Below are 20,248 nucleotides of genomic sequence, written 5' to 3'. Positions count from 1 at the left end.
AGTAGATTAGTGCTGTATTAGGACCTGGGAGAGGCCCTGTAGTGAAGTCAGCCAGGTCCCTGGTAGCTCTTTTTCCCCCTGTCTGCAAAAAGCGTTACATCTCCTCTGGTATATTTCCATTATGCTTTCATCTGGTCTTTCTTTAAAAATGTTAATCCTGTTTTTCTTCATACCTCCCATGAGTTGTTTATTCTTCAGATGTCTCAAGTTTTTTTTTTTTAAGTCCATTATTTCAAGAATAAAAGAATTATATTCTAAGATATGTTTAGTAGAAGTTCTCCCCTGATGTGTGACTGATACAGGCATAGCCTGATAACCCTGTCCTTTCTTTCAGATACTTGGTTTGCTTGATTGTGGTGATTTGCCACAGCCTAAAATCTAAAAGTTATAAAGGAACCTGCATTTATATACATGCAAATTAAAATTTCCCAGTTCTTTCATTTGTATATGTATTGAGAGATCTTGAATTCTTTAACTTTTAGAAGCCTAAATTGTGAAAGAGGCTGTCCTTCAATGGTCTCTCTCATGCATCTAATTGTATTTTAAAAATGACTATGAGTTTGGGAGAGTGAACTTTTTACTCACTGATCTAAGCTGGCGCCTTTTATTAGTAAAAGAAAGCAAATTCAGCTTTTAACATTTCTTTTTTATGAACTGGAGTTCCTAGAATATTTCTATGGAGTCTATGGCTTAACTATGTAATTATGTCTCTTGAGTAGATTATGTTTTTCTTTCCATAATTATGTTTTTACCCGGGAGACTGGAAGGCTTCAGACCTCTCTTGGGTGAAATTGTTCTTCCTCTCTTCTTCCTTGTTAAGCTTTTGCATTCTACATGCCTGACTGTGTTCAAGGGCTGAAAGGGGCTCTTGAAGATATGTGGGAGTGATTATGATTTTTTCCCTTGAAATGGGTTTATATATTAAGAAGGGCCTTTAGCGAGAAGCTCTGTTAGTTCATTTTTGAAATGCCATCGGAGAAGAATCTCCTGGAAGGAGGTTTGTTTATGATCTGTGGTCCTCGGTCTGAGCCACACACTAACATTGCTCTAGGGCTGTCTCCTCTCACAGGCTGTCCTGTGTGAGCTCTGGGGCCCCATGCACACGTCATACTGCATGGCTGCTAATTTCCAGTGGCTCAGAGGAGCTAGAGGCCTCAAACATGAAGATAGTTTCTTCGTCTAGCTCAGTATTTTAGTCCAGAAATAGTTTTGACCTGAACCAGACAACATAGTCTTAGGAAAAAAGATGACTCAGCAGCCTTTCCCAGCAAAGATTATAGACTCATCAATTTTACTGTGGGAAATGTTTCCCAATAACCAGGCTTTCCCCCCCCCCCTCCTTCCTCTCTGTCTTTTACTGCACAAAAGGAGAGATAATGTTAAATTGAACAATGTTCTTATTTGTCAATTCAACAAGCATTTGTTGTCTGCCTTCCCATTACCTAGGCTCTAAGTTATGTGCTAGACTTAAGACATGACACCCATCCTCAAGAGGTTCATAGTCAAGTCCAGGAGAATCTAAGATATTAGGGTTTGAAATTTTATAGAAACTTTCAATTCATAGTAAGTTAATGCTTACTGAACGCTTACTATACTTAAGTAGAACCACATGTAGTAGACAAAAAACAGTTGTAGCTGCTCTCAGCTTCCTGAGATAGAAACCAGAGGGATCATTGAGGCCCTAGGGACAGGGAAGACCAGAACAATGTGATGACTCAGTTGAGTCTGGGAAGGGGTTTGGCCAAATGGAGGTGGTGGGGAGAGGGCAGTCTGTGTAGACAAGACAGCCTGGGCAACCACAGGGGCTCTGAAGAACTCTGGATAGCCCAGTGTGAGTAGAACATGGGTTGGGAGCAGTATAGATGTAGCCATTGGAAATGAGAGTGACAGGGTACATTTGAGACCATATTTTCCAGGCCCTTGTTTGCTGGGTTCCGGGGGCTGTTTCATTCAATAGACAGCGCAACATAATTGATAGATTTTGAGAAGGTAAGTTACATTAATGTTAGGATTTAGGGACTGAAAGGATTTTAAAAAGTATGGAAACTAGCCCTTCATTTTTGTTAGGTTCAGAGGGTTCCATTAAATCCTTTCTGTGCCCTTGAAATATACCAGGCTGCTACTCCGGTGTATTAGCCACAGTGAGAGGTTAGGAGTGGTTCTAGTGGGAATGGGGCCTGTCCTTGTAGAAACTTTAGGAATGGGCTTCGCTGGGTGATGGGGTCTAGGAAAGGGAAGTGGAAAAGGTACACCTAAGCTGGGTTTTGAGCCTGGGAGACTAGGAAATGGTGATATGAATGGAAATAAGGAAATGAGAGGGGAAGCTGATGGGACTGTTTGTAGTGGAGAGTATGGGTGTGTCAGGGAGAGGCAAAAGGCTTAACTTAATAGTACAGGCTTTATAAGAGAGGAGGTCTTGGGTTTTTAGATTTTTACAAACCACCAGTGAAATGTATCATCCAAATGTAACCAGAGAAGAGTTTCACTTTTGTCAATAGTATTTCCATCTTCACACATACGTAGGAATGCAGAAAATCAAGGTTTTTAATCTAGTGCCTCAGTAGTTGTGAGTTATTTGGGTCCAAGGTTTGTATGGCTTCCCTAAGAACTTGAGCCTGTAATCTTCTTTGTCATATTGCTTTTGCTGCAAACCATTGAAACTGAACTCTCTAAGATATACTAAGGTTCCTCCTTTGTAGTAGGATCCCAAGTCATTTCATTTGGAATTGAATTATGGCTTTAAAATTAGTCAACCTAGTCCCTAATCCCTCCCTGCAAACTCTCCTTTATGTCCCACTTCCAGGGTAGAGAGATTAGAACTGAAGGCGTCGTCTCCCCGACCCCCCGAACTGCTGTGGAATAGGCAGCTCTGTTTCTGTATTACCAATTTACTCTGGAAAATGGTCATTCGGATGCAAGGCCTTTCCTCTCTTCCTTTTTACTCCAAGGATTATTGTCACAACATTCTTAAATGGTTATATCCTGTGGCTGAGCCTCGGAGTGTTGGACCAGATTTCATTCTGTCACATACTTGCTGACAGCAAAATTAGCTAATGTCTCCCTGGTCACCTCTCTCCTCCAGGGAAGCCCAAATTCATGGCAGAGGAGTGCATGGGTTGCCAAAGCAAAGTGTTATTGGCCTGGGAATGAAAAGATCTGTCTTAAAAGCATGTTTCCCATATATATTGCATAATTTAAAAGAATTAATGTAGTTGTAAAACTAAAGGTATCAACTGATTTGAGAATCTCTTTAGATTAATCAGTAAATTTATGCAGCCACTATGAAAAATGGTATGGAGATTCCTCAAAAAATTAAAAAAATAGAGCTGCCATATGACACAGCATTTCCACTTCTGGGTATTTATCTGCAGAAAACAAAAAGACTAATTGGAGAAGTTATATGCACTTCTGTATTCACTGCAGCGTTATTTACAATAGTCAAGATATGGAATTAACCTAGATGTTCATCAGTAGATGAACGGATAAAGAAGATGTGAGATACATAAAATGGAATATTGCTCAGCAATAATAAAGAATAAAATCTTGCCATTTGTAACAACCTGGGTGGACTGGAAAGTATTGTGCTGAGTGAATTAATTCAGACAGAGAAAGATAAATAACGTATGACTTCACTTATATGTGGAATCTAAAAAAACCCCAAAATAAGTGAATAAACAAAACCAAATAAATACAATAGTATGCCTCTGTTTAGATTAATGTTACGTTTCTGTTTAGCACCATCTTGACTCACAAGATATTTATTATCATGTTTCTGTCACTTGGCCTCTAGCTAGCTTTTCTCCTTCCTTCTCTGCTTATCAAAATCCTACTCAGCCTTAGAAGACAGGGTGATCCTATTAGTGAAGGTCTCCTCTTTTAGTTGACATCAGTTGCCCCTGTTCTTCCTATAGATAACACTTTATTAATTTTAATTTTTTGTGATAAAAATTTCAAACATACATTAAGAGATTATATTTAAATAAACTGCATATGCTCACCATACTTTATAATTAATAACATTTTGCCGTATTTGCTGTATTGGTTATTATGCAGAAATATTTTAAAGCAAATGCTAGACATCATGACACTTAACACTAAGCATATCAGCCCTTCTAAAAAAATAAGGGCATATTTTTTACATAATCACCGAAGCACCATTTCCTTAATATTCTGAAGTAGTTATATTTACTCAGTTGATCCCCAAACTATAGCAGTTTAGTGTTTGCACTCACAATAGTCTTTTTTAGTTATATTTAATTGCTTGCCTTTCTTCTCTACCAGATTGTGAACTGCTTGAGGGTAAGGACATTATCATATATTTTCTTACAGTGCCTAGTGAGACCTGCATGTGGTAGATGCTCAGTACTCTAGCTGGATCAGCTGACCTGCGTATGAGCATGTACTGATTCCTGATTGATGCTCTATTGCAGATCTGCCTTTTCACTTCATTTTATTTTTTAAAAAAAGTATCTTCATGATACCCAGGATAAAAGTAGGGACCTAGTAAAAACACGTGTTTAAATTCATTTAAAATACTACTGTAAAAAGATCAGCTGCTAAACAGCATGCCCTAGTGATTAACAGAGTGACCCTGCTGTGCCACATGTGGGTGGACTGGCTGTGAACATTGCCCTGATGAGGTTTAATGGTAGAGGGTCTTTTCAAATCTGCATAAAAAGTGCCTTATTTTTGAAAGGCATTCATACGTGGATGTAAAACTGAAACTAATCAACACAGACAACAAGATGGTGGTTGAAGGGGGTGGGGAGTTAGCAAAGGGTAAAGGGGCCAAATACTAGTATATGGTGATGGAAGGTGATTTGACTTTGGGTGGTGGGGACACAATGAAATGTATAGATCACGTATCCTAGAAATGTACACTTGAAACTTATATGACCCTACTGACCAGTGTCACCCCAATATATTCAGTCAAAAAAAGAAAGCCCAGTGGCAAAAAAACAAAAAAGAGAAAGAAAGAGGTGCACTCTTTTGTATGTGCCTTCGGGCATCTGTCAGGAGGAGAGCCGTGACTGGTGTAGAGCATCCTGTTGTGAATGTAGTGCATAGGGTGTGACATTGTGAGGTTCTGGCTGGGGACCTACCTAGGTCTCCAAAGTTGTGAAGTTGTTCTCAATCAACTTTTACAAAAATGAGCAAATTGGGTCACATTCAGCGGCAAGTTTATTTTCATAGTTCACATATCACAGTTTTCACATACCAGTTTCAGATGTGTGATATTTTTACATGGACGCTCTAATGGCAGTATTACTAACTTACACTGTGAGGTAGTTGCCCTTGGACTAAAGAGCTGGGTGGGGAGGAATGGAACAATTAGATGGACTTTAGCTTCGTGGCTTAGCAGTCCCTCACAGGTCTTTGCTCTAAGGATATGTGAATGCTGTGACCTTTTTGATCATGCTTTCTTCTTGTGCCCCTGGATTTATTGCAACAAAAGTAACATTCAGTCAAACACACTCAACTTTTTTGAGAAACATTTGTTCTGAAAACTTTTTTTTCCATTTTAAATTCTTTTGATCATGCTCTCCCCTGAATGACTGAGACTGCATGGTTAGAATCTAAAATAAACTTGTTGGCAATGGGAGGGAAGAGTGCTAGACCAACACCCAGAAAACCTGAGTTCTGATCCTGCCATTAAATATGTGACTTTGGGTAAGTCACCTCCCCTGTCAGGGACTCAGGGTCCTCATCCATAAAAGAAGTACATTGCTCTAAAATTTAGAGTCTAAATTATTTCTGTTGTCTTTTTTATCCCTATGGTTCAAAATGACTTGCAACAATGCTTAAGAATTACTGAGAGAGCAAATGGGACTTTTTCAGAAAGAACATAAGTAAGCTTTCACTTGAATGTCTTTCAGGGAAATTTCTTAGGAAGCACTAATAAAGGCCTTTCTCTAAAGAATGGCTTTGCTCACTGGACCCACTAGATTGCCAAATAAGAAGAGAAGAGTTTTTTTGGGGAAAGATAGTGTTGTAATATGAGATTCTGGGCCAAAATGTTTTCTCTCAACCAAGACATTCATCTAAAAGAGGAAAATATTTATTCATCCATTTATTACATAAATATTGAGTACCTACTGTATGTGCAGGCACTGAACTGTTGGAGGATACAGTGGTAAACAAGACAGAGCACTCATTCTCATGGACTTACAGTCATGCAGGGGAGACAAATAAATACACAGGCTAATTACAGGTGGTGGTAACAGCCTTAAGGAAATAAACAGAGGATGTGTTTGAGAGTGAGGAAATATACTCTGGGTGTAGTAGGCTGGCAAGACCTCTCAGAGGAGGTGGTGTTCACCCTGAGGCCTAAGGGATGAGGAGAGGATTATACAAAGAATCAGGGGAGAGCATTTCAGGAATATGGAAAGGTTTTAGAATAAGAGACGAAAAGGAGACAGTGTCAGATAACCAGCGTGAGATAATGGGTTCCTGGACTAGGGTGGTACCGTTGGAAATGAGAGATTTGAGAAATGCTCTCAAGATGGAAATGACAAGACTCGGTAATGGATTGAATGTGGGAGTGAGGGATAATCGACCGAATGGCTGGTGCCACTTTTATTGAGATGGGGGGACTCTTAGGGAGAAACTGAGGTTGTTGTTGTTTTTTTTGATAGAAGAATAAATAATTTTATCTTAAATATACTGTATTTAAGATACCTTTGAGACATCCCAGGGGAGAGTCAAGTAGGCCGTGAGATACACAAACCTGGAACTTGGGGCAGAAGTCAGGGCTCACCCCAGAAATGGGGAGTCATTGGCGTGAATAAGTACATTGAGTGCGCAGGACTGAGATCATAGTGGGCAATGGTTCTCTACCTCAGCTGTCCACTGGACTCATTCCCAGAGATTCTGATTTAATTGAGCTGATGCGGGGCCTGGACACTCATATTTTCAAAGCTCCCTAGAGAGTTTTCATACTCAGTTAGGGTGGAAGAGCCACTGATCAAGGAAGAAAGTAGAGAAGATCCTATAGAAGAGGATCTAGGACTGAGCTTTTAAAGAGTTTTCTATTCTTTATACCTTTATCCTGCTTGGAAGATCCAGTCTTTGGCTGTGTGGTTGAGATTAAGTTCTCCTTACACCATGGCAGAGCACCTGTCCCTGATTACAGTCAGTGTGCCCTCTGTCTTCCGTGTCCTCCATTTATGAGCGCATTGCTTGGGTGCTGAGGGTTTAAGTACATCTTCTCTCAGCCAGTCGTTCAAGTGATACCCAGATGTGGTGTAGTGGTGGTGGGTATTTGTCACGCTTGAGAGACAGAGAATCTGTTCAGCTTTTGTTCTTCATTGTACTGTAAGAATTTGTTGTGGTTGTGGTGGTGGCTGTGCAGGGGCAAACGTATACAAGGGGAAAAAAACGTGTGTTTTCTGTATATATGCAGCCACAGATAGATGGCCCCTGGGTTACTCTAGGGTGTCTGTAGATATTTGGTAGCTCGCCTTCAAAGATAATTTCCAGAAGGTCATTGAGGCTTTTAAAATTTCACCTGCTCTTAAATTTTTCACACTTGTAAGTGCTTCTCAAGTCCTTTATTTTTGTCTGACTTCCACTTACTCCCCTGAAGCACTAGGCTAAGAGAAAATAAAAGTGTGCTCACACATCCATATACACTGAGCTCAAATCTCATACAGTCTCCATGAAAACCCAATGAAAAGGCTGTAGAAAGCAGAGGCAAAGCTTATTAAATTTTCTTGTGACCCATGGCCCACATAAAGTCCCACTGTATAAAGGAGCCAGGCAAGATCATGTAGCCCTCCCCTTAGCCCTCGGGGAATCTGCCATTCCAAAAATATGGCCTATTAAAAAAAATAACTTCCAGGGACAATTCCATAAGCTTTCTTGTTAATGTTTACAGCTGTATCAACACCACACCAATACTTTTTTTGTATGTGTGTGAGGAACAGAATCCACAGACTTAACTGTGACAAGTCCTATATAATTCCCTAATCGTGAAGCTGGTTAGACACAGCAAGATGTATTGATGGAAGTTTGTTTAGGGTAATGGGTGCGCTATTAACTTTGTAATTGAATCCTTGCTGCTGCTTCTACTTGCTTTGAAAACCAGCCTTGACACTTCACAGGGCTTAGTTCTTAGGTGTCTCACTCTGCAGATCTGGATATTTTTCAGTCCTCCACAGCAGCTGGAAGAGGAAGGGAAGAAAAAAAACTAGAATGCCAACATTGGTAGAGCCACGTGATGAGTGGAAAACTTAGTCAACCAAGACAAGAACCGTACCCTAGTCCAGGACTCGCTAGTCAGTATCTGAGGACCATAGGGTAGTTGTTTTCCCTCTGTAGGGCTCAGTCACTTCATCTATGAATACCTTACTTGCCAGGGTCTAGGAGCAGTTTGGGGTAATCTCTAAAGGCTCTTCAGAGTTCTAAAATCTATTTGTAAGCTGGATAAAAAGTCATAAATGGCGGGGAAAACAACCATCAACAAACAATGTGAATTCTCACATTCACATGGTAACCCAAAGGGTAGTTTCCCTAGTTTTTTTCTGATCATTTTTCTCCTAGTCTTAGTCCCTCTGTTATAGCAGATGCCCCAAACTTGCACTGGCAGGAAATAGGGTGGTGGGTGCATTTCAGTTAATGGGTCTAGTTGGAACATGTTTGGCTGTGGAGACAGCTACACTCATATTACCAAGCCTTGGCTTCCTGTCTGTTTTCTTTGGGCTGGGTAGGCAATGAAAAAGGAGACAGGAAAATACATTTTGGGGCAAATAAAATAAGGAATTTGTCTTATGAAGACAGCTTATAGTTGGGAAATTCTAATGTTCAACTTAACCCTATCCTGATACATTCCTCTTGTCCTGTACTAAGTGGAAGATGAGTTGTTCTTGCTGCCCATAGAATATACCTTCCTGTTCTTGAAGGTCCTTAATAATCCTCCTTCAAGGTTTTTTTTTTTCTTTTATGGATATTAATCTTCATTCCCTTAATCAAAGGGCAAAGACTTATTCCAGTCTTCTTAATGGCTCTTTAAATCAGCTTTAATTACTTAACATTTTACTAAAATGTTGGGGCAACATGCTAGGGCCTCACTGGTATATGGAAGGAAGAAGCCACAGTATATTTCTATTTATGTATTAGGCATTATTGTACTTGTTCACCACAGCATCACTGTACAGATCTACACTTTATTAATGTGGCAGCAAGACAATACTGTACTCTTTACTAAGTATGATTTGATGTCTTTTTAAAGAAGTCTTAGAACCTTAGTTATCTTTTAATTTGTATATTTCCAATATTTTAGGATTTCCTTGGATTTTAGAGTTGAATAAACTAGAAGAGAGAGAAAATTTTTTATTTTTTAAATAATGGATTATCTCATTCACATGGTAACCCAAAGGATATTTTTCAATCTTTTACAAAGCCACAGTTCTAGATTTAAAATAAAAGAAGCTGTGATTTAACACAAGTCATTACATGCTTTCAGGCTTTGACATCTCACAAAATATCCAGGTTTCTCTTGAGAGTTTGAGTTTCCTTGTTTCTATTTCTATGTTTTTCCCCTTAAAGGGGTTCTAGGATTGAGTTTCAATTTTTCAGAAAAGAGTCTCAGTAAGGTAATAATTGTAACAGAAAAAAGAAAAAGTCTCTATAGTCATCATGGAAATTTCCCTTTGACAAATGTGTGTGTCTCTGTTTCTGCCCCAACTTTGGGATAGTAGGTGTCACAGCACAGCCTCTTTGAACTTGCAGGGAGGTCTTGTCCTTCACGAAACAAGAGGACACACCCCAGAGCATGTTCACCTTCCCCATCCTCACTGAAGGGCTAGAGGAGGTATCCAGAGAGTCCCTCGTGAGCTCCAGTGTCCTGGCCTTGCTCTGATGCTTGACTCAGAGTCACCCTCTGGGACCTCAGCTCTCCACTGTAGAACAGAACTAGGAATGCTTGCCACCAGATGATGCTGATAAAGCAATTTGAAATGGAAGGCTGTATATACTAGTAGACACTCCATTATGAGTACCAGTATTGCGAATTCCTTGGCTTAAACCCTCAGTATGTATGTTCACATATCTATTTAGCATGGTCAATTGTTCAGCTCATTAATATGCTTTTATTTTATGATTTGCTGTTTCCAGGGCACAGACAGAAGCTTGATGACTCTAAACCTAGTTTGTTCTCTGACCGCCTCAGTGATTTAGGGCGCATTCCTCATCCCAGTATGAGAGTAGGTGTCCCGCCTCAGAACCCACGGCCCTCCCTGAACTCTGCACCAAGTCCTTTTAATCCACAAGGACAGAGTCAGATTACAGGTAAGACAGACTCCTAGGTTCACTTGCGCAGACTCTGGCAGGCTGGGGGTGAGGGGCTACAGAGGAGATGTGTTCACTTCAAAACTCCTGGAGCGATGAAATGGCTTACTATTCAAGAATCCAACTTGAAGGCACTGACCTTGTTTTTTAAATTAAAAAAACAAAAAGCAGATTCCAGCATTTACTAACTTTGGGATGAAATGTGGGTGAAGTTTCTGCTGTAGCCGTGTCAGTCTGCACACTGGTGGAATGGTAATAACTGTAATCTCTGGGAGAATGTTTGTTACAAGTTTCTGTATTGTGTCCACGTGGTGCAGGGGAATACCATCACACCCTCACTCTTAGAAAATTAGTTACTGTCTCAGATTTGGGCTTAAATTTCTTGTATGTATAAGTATTTCATTAAGTTTTCTTGAAAATCGCCCAGGGCTAACAGGAAGCCTTGACTGGTGGTTCTAAGGCAAGGTCCACGAGCAGCTCATTGTCACAGAATTTACTTCTGATTCACATTTATCTCTGGTTCCTCCAGCGACATTTCTCTTTTACATTCTAGGAAGCTACTTACTTCACCCTTATTCTTAAAAGTTACCATCAGCATTGAATACAGACTAATTCACAGTTAGTGCATTAAGATTCCCACTTTTTTTTTTGCCCCGGCCCCACTTATGGTAGGACTAGTCTGCTCTTTTAGGTCATGCTGACAAGAGAGAATGTCAATCATCGTAGAGTTTAATTTGCAGCTCATAAGTATTGAGAGCTAAAAGCAAGTCTACATGTAATCTCGTTGCTATTGTTGGCAGAGGTGGCCTAGAATATAGAGGAGAAAATAACTCAAAACAAAATATACAATAAACTCTCAAAATGGGTATTTTTTAATGGTTCGATTTTTGTCGTGGTTAGGTTTGAGTGGCTTAATGGTCTATAAACATAATTGTTTATAAATTAAATGACCTCCCTTCCCTTCTCTGCTGCTTATATTAAGTATATATTAGGTATATATAAGGTATATGTCTTCTGGGATATTTACTTAGAGTATGTTTCTGTGGGTACATAGATATTAGTCTGAATATATGAGGATGCCTGAGTATCTATTTTAAAAATAATATAGAATTATAAGAATGAAATGTCTGAACACTGGGGAGAACCAGGTATCTGCATCAGGGAAGAACATTAGAACGCCATGTCTTAGCCTCATAAACCTCTAAGTGTTAGTATGCAGGATAAAGAAGTTAATGTGTTCACTAGGCATGTGTCCTGGATAAAAATGCAGGTGTGAAATTTACACTAATGTGAATTTGAAGCTTGTAGCTACAGGTGCTGCTGCATTTAAAGTAGTGGATTTTGGATCACTGATTAAGGTTCATGATACCTGTCCTTCTGTCTTTATAGTAATCCTTAGACTCTGTGTGCTTGGAGAAGCATATGTATACTTATATAAAAATGTTTATATATGATTGGTAAGGGACTTATGATGGCAAGATATATATATATCCCAGAATATAGATATATATATTCTAAATTTTCGTTGTTTGCCAGTTATATTTTGCTAATGACTAATGCTTTTAAAATGGTCTTTGGAACCTGTGTGTTGTTAGATTCAAGTAAGAAGATGCTTTTCTCAAGACTTTGTCTTCAAACCTAAAGATGACATCATAAAATAGAACCAGGGGACATTTTGGAATCTGAAGTTACCTTAGATATCATTAACCAAAAAGCTGGTAAAAGTTGTGAAGAAGAGCTGCATTTTCATGGCACCTACCCCCCAGCCCCCAGATGTGCGTGCAGTGAGCGTGGGGCAGGTTGATGCCGGAAGAGCATCTGAGCAGATCAGGTGTGTGGCCACCTGCACAGACAGCTCTCCGCTGGTTGTCAGCCTCTCTCCACCCTCCTCCTGTTGGGAAGCTCAGGAAGGCTAAGCTCCTTGTCTACAGTTTATAGCCAGTTAGTGGCAGAGCAGAATTAGGTCTCTTCACTCCTAATGCAGTATGGTTTTTCTTTTTTCTTTTTAAAAAAATATATTTTATTGATTTTTTACAGAGAGGAAGGGAGAGGGATAGAGAGTTAGAAACATCGATGAGAGAGAAACATCGATCAGCTGCCTCCTGCATACCCCCTACTGGGGATGTGCCCACAATCAAGGTACATGCCCCTGACCGGAATCGAACCTGGGTCCTTTCAGTCCTCAGGCCGACGCTCTATCCACTGAGCCAAACCGGTTTCGGCTGGTATGGTTTTTCTTATACAACTAGAGGCCCAATGCACGAAATTCGTGCAAGAGTAGGCCTTCCTTCTCCTGGCTGCTGGCACCGGCTCCCCTCTGGTACCTGGGACCCGGGCTTCCCTCTGGCTGCTGGCAGGCACCCAGGACCCAGGCTTCCCTCACAGCCCGGCTTCGTCTGGAAGGACATCCGGTCTAATTAGCATATTATACTTTTATTATTATAGATACCATGCTGCAACTCCATCATGGTCATTTAACAATAATGTTTAAATATCCACTGGATATATTTCCAAAAAATGAAAATATAAAACAAGTTTATTTCTAGGTACGAATTGCTTTTTGGAATTATATTACAAGAGCATTATCTCTGCATTTTGGGGTTGCAGCATAGTAGAATTGATTTATAGACAAGTCTTCCTCATTTTATTTTTAACATTCACAAAGTATTGGGCCCAACAACTTTCTCAAACTTTCCAAATTTGAAGATTCCCACCCTCACCCACTTTCTTTAAATGTGTTCTTTCTTTAAATGCTCCCATATTGTTAGTGAGACAATACAAGTATCTGCCCATAACCAAGGATTTCTACCATGAAGAGTTCTACCATGGCTCAAATTATGAGGAAAACCCAAGAACACCCATTGCAGTGGCCACTTCCAAGTAAATTGGATAGATTTCATTATTTTCTCTCTGGATTAATTTTTTTAATTTATTGAATAAGTATGATTTAGAGCCTACCACACACATATTGAGAATTGGGTCTTAGGTAATATGTGGGAGAGAAGAAAATTAGAGTCTATTCTTTTTTGTTGTTGTTAATCCTCACCCAAGGATATTTTTCCATTGATTTTTTTAGAGGGAGTGGAAGGGAGGGAGGGAGACAGAGAGAGAGAGAAACATTGATGTGAGAGAGACACATCGATTGGTTGCCTCTTGCAGGCACCTTGACCCTGGCTGGGGATTGAGTTTGCAACCAAGGTACATGCCCTCGCCTGGAATTGAACCCAGGATCCTTCAGTCTGCAGGCCAACACTACATCCACAGAGCCAAACCAGCTAGTGCTAGAGATCAGACTTTGACTTTCTGTGCCCTAGACTATAATATTGTTGTTTCTTGAGTCCACAGTCCTCTCTCTGTATCCCCTTACTGAGGCTGTCCTATCTACGGTGGTCTCTGTGCTGGCAACAGCCACCCATCTTCTAGGTCACTGTCATTTTCCTCAGGAAAGAGTCCCGGAACTTCATCTAGAAGGCTGCCTATCCAGCCTCTAAGCTTTAGCCGAGATTGCCTTATTTCATAGCTTCCGTGAATTTGCTTTCTTCTGCCCTGCTAGATTATAAACTCTTTGGGGGGTTTATTAGAGGGATTTATTTTCTTTTGTGCCTAGTGCAGTGGTAGCATCTCATTAAATATTGAACGAAAAAAAGTTTAGATGAGAAGCAGTCAGTGCAAGAAGGGCTGGAATATGATGCCTTGTTAGCATTAACTGTTCTTTCTAATTTCCTCTCCCAGGGTGTCACTGATCCCTGATGATGAACAGTAACGGGAGAAATCACATTTCAATGTAGCACTTACAGGGTTAAACCATTTGGTAGCATTCTAGTTTGGGATCTACATAATTGCATGATTAAATTTAAGTTCTACTTAAGAGCCTTACCTATAATGGATTTTGTAGCTTCTTTGTCATGTGCCACACCTGCATTTTAGTTAATGTAATCCTTTGGATAAAGACATTTGTAACCGAAAGGGCCCAGTTCGCTCTCATTGGCTTGGCTCTCTTGATATCTCAAGCTCTTACCCCAAAACTGAGGATAACGATCATGGTTGTATAGTCACCACTAGTTCTCACACTTGCCAACATAAAGGGCAAGTCAAACTCCCCGAAGAGCAAAATGAAATTAGAAACCATACACTGAGTCATAAGCACTTAGTGTTTCAAATTAGTGTTCTCCGGTGCCTCTTGCAATTCTAGGGCCACGGGTCTAGCCACGTGGTGGGCGGGCATCCTCACAGTGCTGGTCTGCTGGTGTCACTCTGCTGCGGTCTTCAGCTGCTGATGTTCTGCCTGAGGGCCCAGGGCCTCCTCATGGCTTCCTGAGGAAGTTGGTTCCTCTGTACCTTTTTTTTATCTTTCAGACATCTGGTGCCTGTCTCTGGGTGCTAGGAAACACCTAGTCTATCACAAATGTCTCCTTCTTTGGGTTCAGAATGTGGTTATAGCAGTAGAGTAGGGATAGTGTGCTAGGAGATACTGCTCGAGATAATCGCTGCTTTAAACTCAGTGCTGTCCGCATGGGCAACTGCACCTAAAAGGAGAGCTGACTCAGGCCGTTGGGTTTGGTGGATCGGGACAGTCGTCTAACCTTTGGGCTGAGCATTCTGCTCTTCTGTTATTCAAGTGAACAAGATAGATACAGTTTCTGCTCACCAGGAGCTTACATTTTACTTATATAGTCAGTAAATGGGCAAATAAGCATACATACAAGACAATTTTAGATTATAGTGAATGCTTTGAGAAAATGAAATAGGGTAATGTGATAGCAGTTTAGGAAGGGAAGAAGCTAATTTTGATTAGAAAGTTGGGAAAGGGATCTTTGAAGAGCTTTGAAGACCTGTGAGCACACATTTCAGGCAGTGAGAAGCTCGTGCAAAGGCTCTTGGGAAGGAATGAATGTGGCCTTCATGGGACAGGAAGGTCCCTGTAGGTGGGAAGTAGTGAACAAGGGGGATGATACAGAAAGGCAGGCAGGAGCCAGATTATAGAGAGCTTTTAAGGCCCTGATAGGGAGCTTCTGTTGTCTTGATTGCAGTGGGGTGCTATTGAAGGATGTGAAGCAAGAGAATATTACATGTTTTTTTAAAAACAGCTTTGGAAACTATGTGAAGAACAGATTATTAGGAGACAATGGTAGAAGCAGGGTCATCATTTAGGAAGCTACTGCAGTAGCCCAGGAGATAGCTGAGGATGGTAGCATTTCTTTTCTTTCTTCAAAACTCAGATCAAATGCTGGCACCTCTGCCAGGCCTCTTCCAACCTGAGCTGAGTCTCAGTTTCCCATACCACCGGTCTGTTGATGACAGTTATTTGTTTACACGTCTGTCTCCTCCATCAGACTTTGAACTTTCAAAGTCTAGCGCCATGTTTGGTTTATCCCTGTACCTCCATTGTCTCATATAGTGCCTCTGCTTGGTGATTTTGGTTTGGTGATGAATAAATGAACAGCACATTAACTTCTTCAGGAAGTGTGGCCCATTATTATTCTAGCCCTAATATTTTTCCAGTACCTATTCGATTGAGTTACCATTAGCTAGCATTTACTGAATGTGTGTCTTGTGCCAGGTATTGTTCTAATGGGGTTAACTAAGATACCTCATAGCAGCTCTATGAGATAGGTGGCTTTGTTATGAAAACTGAGGCTCAGAGAAGCTAAAACACTTGCCTAAGGTTCCACTTACCTCTAGTAAGTGGTAAATATAGGAATTAACTTCAGATCCACGTAGTTCTTCACCACCATGTGTCCTTGGGAAACTGACATGTATTTCTATTCAGTCTCTGTTTCCTCCTACTTCAGTACCTAACAACTTTCATTTATGCAGCTCTTTACCATTAATAAAATGGTTTTACATGGAGTTTTTATTAAAGCCTTATTCTCTGAAAAGTACATATATTGAAGGCTGGAAAAATTGTTTCTCTGAGAAATGGCTCGCTGAAGGCCTCATCAGCTGTTACACTTGACTGTGAGTTCCAGTTTCTTAGCAGGCTGTCAACCTCATCCTCATCAAGCCAGGCATGTTGCTAACAGTCTAAGTGACAAGCGTCTTAAGGGACTAATTTCTTTTCCTTCTCTCCATTGGGTATTACTTAGGATCCTTAGAGACAATATTTTTATTAAAAGGATGCATTAGGAGTATCTGAATTATACTTTAAAATGCAATGTAATCATTTTAATGATTATGTATTTTTGAGTATATGTATTCAAGGTAACATTTTTAGGAATATCTTGAAAAACAACTTGCCAGACTTATAGAATGACAATGATCTTATCAGCAGTCACCTGGCCAAATAGTTGTTCCCACCAGCTTCAGTCTGATTCTGTATGCCCTTGGCAAACAACGCTCCTCCTGTGAACACTGAGAGGATCTCAGCCAATTCGGCCAGTGGGGCCTGGGCTGCATGTGAGTCTTGCTGTCCTAGGCCTGAGCCCACTGTGTTTGCATGGATACATTTATTAGTGTAATCCTTTTAGAAGTAGGAAGGCACAACTAAGGAGTACGTGTCTCAAATTACTGTTTTATTCAAGGGCCAAGTGGCCACATGATTCTTTAATGTGAAGCAAGTTGGGAGGTGCAGTTGGGAGGGGCTGGGTGGTGTGGCTCTGAATGGGAAGGAGAAGGAACCCATGAGAGGCTCAGTGACTGTGAGCAGGAAGAGTGAGTGCAGGTGCCGTCAGTGCGGAGAATTGTAGGAGGTGGAGAGTGGGAATTAAGTGAGGTCTCGTGCTTTATGACCACTGTGGTCCTACTCAACTGTAGCCATCTGTGTCTTAAGGAACTGAAATAATCACATGCAATGACAGGTTGTTAGAAGTACTGTTCTTCTACTTAGGTGGTGCTGGGTTTTAATTTCTGAAGTTACTGGAAAGTCTTGTCCTGTCTTCTTCCTTTCAGATCTCTTGGGCAGGATAGCCAAGTAAATTTGCTGCTACCATGCACACGTGTGATCAGGAATTGTGTTTAGTGGAGATGCTGGTTACGATCTTTGTGAAGAAATGGTGCAGATCCTGTGTGTAGGCACTGTTTCACATCTGTGCAGCTGTGGCAGCCACCTTGGGAGGAGGAGCAGCGTTCATGTCCTGCCTGTGCTGGCTTTGAGGAATAAAGCTCAGTAAGACCCTGTGAAGGGCTGGTGGTCCCCTTGTCATATTATTGCTTAACCTGTTAGCAGCATCCATAGATCAGTTTCTTATAGGTCTCTGACTTCTGTCAGCTGGAATCTCCCTATTAACCAAAGATGCTTTGGTTTTATTATGCTTTCAGAAGAAACAGAGGGGTCATGTTCCAAGAAAAATCAATTTCTTGAGTTCCAAAAACTTGTCTTTATAATTTCCCCCTATCTGGAATAGGATATGCATAGTTAATATCTAATTGGGATAAGGCTGCATTTCCTGCATAATGTCTCACTAATGTCTCCATTTCTAGCCTGCCTTTAGGTCTCTGCCCAGAGGAAATCTTAGTTTCTTTCTCTCATTCTTTTTCCAAAGCATCATCTTTCTCATTTCAGTTTTATATTTAGTTACAGCTTTACAAACGTGTATATATGTAAGTGTGTGCACACATGTATGCATATCTTTTCTCTTTATTAGTTGCCTAAGGACCTCTCTCACCCCCTTTTATCTTTTGCATTGGACTGTGGGCACAAAGATCACAATAGGGAGCTGACTTTGAGTGAAATATTCAATCTACAGGGCTAACCCAGGGGCAAGTTAGGCATGAGATTTGGTATAATAGACGCTCTGGTGGTATATTTTGATATTTAAACATGGGTGGGCACCTACCCAGGGCTTTAAACAGAGAGTTGGTATATATTGTACTCTGCAGTATTAAAAGAAACAAAATATTTTACATATATTATCAGTTTAAGAAGTATTTTCATTCCTTTTTTTCTTTTTTTTACACTTCAATTTATACAGAAATATTCCAGGAATATAATTGTATAGCACTACTCCCAGTTAAGGCTATCAGATTCTTTCTAGGGCTTTGTTTATTTTGCTAAGGATTTGCTTTTTAACTGTTTAAAAACAGTTGGAAAAGACAGCCATTACAGAAGAGTCAGTATTGTGAACCTGGTTTAGTGAATAAGAAAACGTAGGCACCAGGAGATTTCTGAAACTAGAAATCAGGGTCCCAGGAAGGTGAAACCTGACAGGGTGGTTCAGGTGAGGAGCAGTGGGGGGAACGGTTGAGAATAATAATACATGTTTGGAGCTGTCACCAAGGTGAACGGTGTGAAAGGAAAATGGCTTTGGTTGAGCATCACTGAGGACCCAGCTAAGGAGAGAGATAATTGGGAGAGCCAGTCAGCTCAGTTATGTGCTATTCTCCTACTGTGGTCACAGTCTGTGAACAGGAGTGGGCTCTGGTGTGGTGGGTCATCAGTGGGAATGACAGTTTCTCATAGGACTCGGTACAAGTCAGGGGAACCAGGAAGATGTTGAGCCAGGTACCAACATGAGGGAATGTTCTGGAAGTTTGTAGGTTATGATAAAGATGGAAGAACTTCTGAAGAGAAGTTGGCTCATTCTGTGGCCTTGGAGGATGAGCGGCAGCCAAATGAAACGGTTAGGAGAAAAGATCTGGGCCAGTGATTGGCAAACTCATTAGTCAACAGAGCTAAATATCAACAGTACAACGGTTGAAATTTCTTTTGAGAGCTGAAAACCGACTATGCGCGTGGGCCACGAAGTTTTAATCACACTGTATGTGCGCGCCCGCACGTGGTATTTTGTAGAAGAGCCACACTCAAGGGGCCAAAGAGCTGCATGTGGCTCGTGAGCCGCAGTTTGCCGACCACTGATCTGGGTAAATCCAAGATTCAGTTCAGGTGGGAAGTAGGAGCATCCGATGGAAAGGCTGAGGGTAGTGCTCTGTTAATGCATCCCAAGCTTCCCCCGTCCTGTCTTGGAGCTGACCAGATGCAACTCTGTACTTTTGTTCTTACTCAGTTTCATTACGGCACTTTCACCTCCTCTTTCTAGTTTGTAAGGTTATTTTGTGGCTCTGAATCTTCATCCAGAGTGCTGGCTAGTCCTTACAACTTTGTCTCATCTTGAAGCTTAGACAGGTTGCTTTTGTTCTTCAAGACTTTGATGAAGATGCTGGACATAATTAGGAATCTAATATCCTTGGATACATGCCTGTGAACCTCTCTCAAAGCTAACCCCGATCCACACCAACGGCCACTTTCTGGTTGGCCTTTTAACTAGCTCTAAATCACATTAGAGATAAGGCATTATCTTGCTTAGGTCAAGATGTGCAGTAGGCAGATGAGTTTGCTCTTAATCTATTGCTTTATTAATCCTAGGAAGCAAGTTTTAGTGAACCCCTTCTGCTTTCCAATAGTCACAAAAGGTAGGCGATGAAGGTGAAAAGTTCATTGTACACAGACTACTGAAATTGACTTGAGGATTTTTATTGGACTGCAAGCAAGTCAGTAACAACAATGGCTGCAAAACAACTGCTGATGGTCCCCAGCTTACGCTGGTTCAACCTAAAATGTTTCAACTTTATGATGATTCGAAAGCAATGTGCATCCAGTAGAAACCAGCTAGGTCGATGTTGACTGTACTCTGTCAACTAGAAGCCATTTGCTGATTAGTTGCCGCAAATTCTTGCAGTATTGTGGGGTATAATTCATTTTGGAGGAGAAACTTGAATGCATTTAAAGGAGCAAATTGCTCTCCCTTATCTCCTTACCTCTCTTGGGTCTTAATTTCCTCTTTAGCATGTTTGTTCTGCTCCTTCTATTTGAAAAACATTCTTGATAGGGAAGATTACATCAAAAACAGTGTTGGGTAATTTTCCTTTATAACTGTCATCAGTAAAAATGATGTTCGTTGTTCTCAAACTTGGTTGTACATTAGTATCACCTGGGGAGCTCGTTAAATGTACAGGTGTCCGGGCTTCACCCCCGAGCCAGAAGGTACCAGGTGGAGCCTGCCTAATTCAGTGCTGCAGGCCCAAG

At 40.8% G+C, this 20,248-nt stretch overlaps 1 protein-coding gene across 9 annotated transcripts in view; it reads left to right on the top strand.

Moving 5' to 3' along the window:
- RUNX2 (RUNX family transcription factor 2) overlaps positions 1 to 20,248 on the top strand; it is a gene marked incomplete at its 5' end in the record, with an annotated part of 330,125 nt that overhangs the window by 158,234 nt on the left and 151,643 nt on the right. For 7 of the 9 annotated variants that reach the window (XR_013813975.1, XM_079780439.1, XM_079780437.1 and 4 more), the window contains one exon: positions 10,114 to 10,287. The exons of the other annotated variants lie outside the window; for them this stretch is intronic. Coding sequence is in view for 6 of the 7 variants with exons in the window: in XM_079780439.1 (XP_079636565.1) it covers positions 10,114 to 10,287 (174 nt within the window). The remainder of the gene's footprint in view (positions 1 to 10,113; positions 10,288 to 20,248) is intronic. 9 annotated transcript variants of the gene reach the window in all.

This window comes from Cnephaeus nilssonii, assembly GCF_951640355.1.
Source record: "Cnephaeus nilssonii genome assembly, chromosome: 9".
In the NCBI taxonomy this organism is placed as follows: domain Eukaryota; kingdom Metazoa; phylum Chordata; class Mammalia; order Chiroptera; family Vespertilionidae; genus Cnephaeus; species Cnephaeus nilssonii.
Note: the sequence above shows the minus strand (reverse complement) of the source record. Positions and strands in the feature narration are given on the sequence as shown.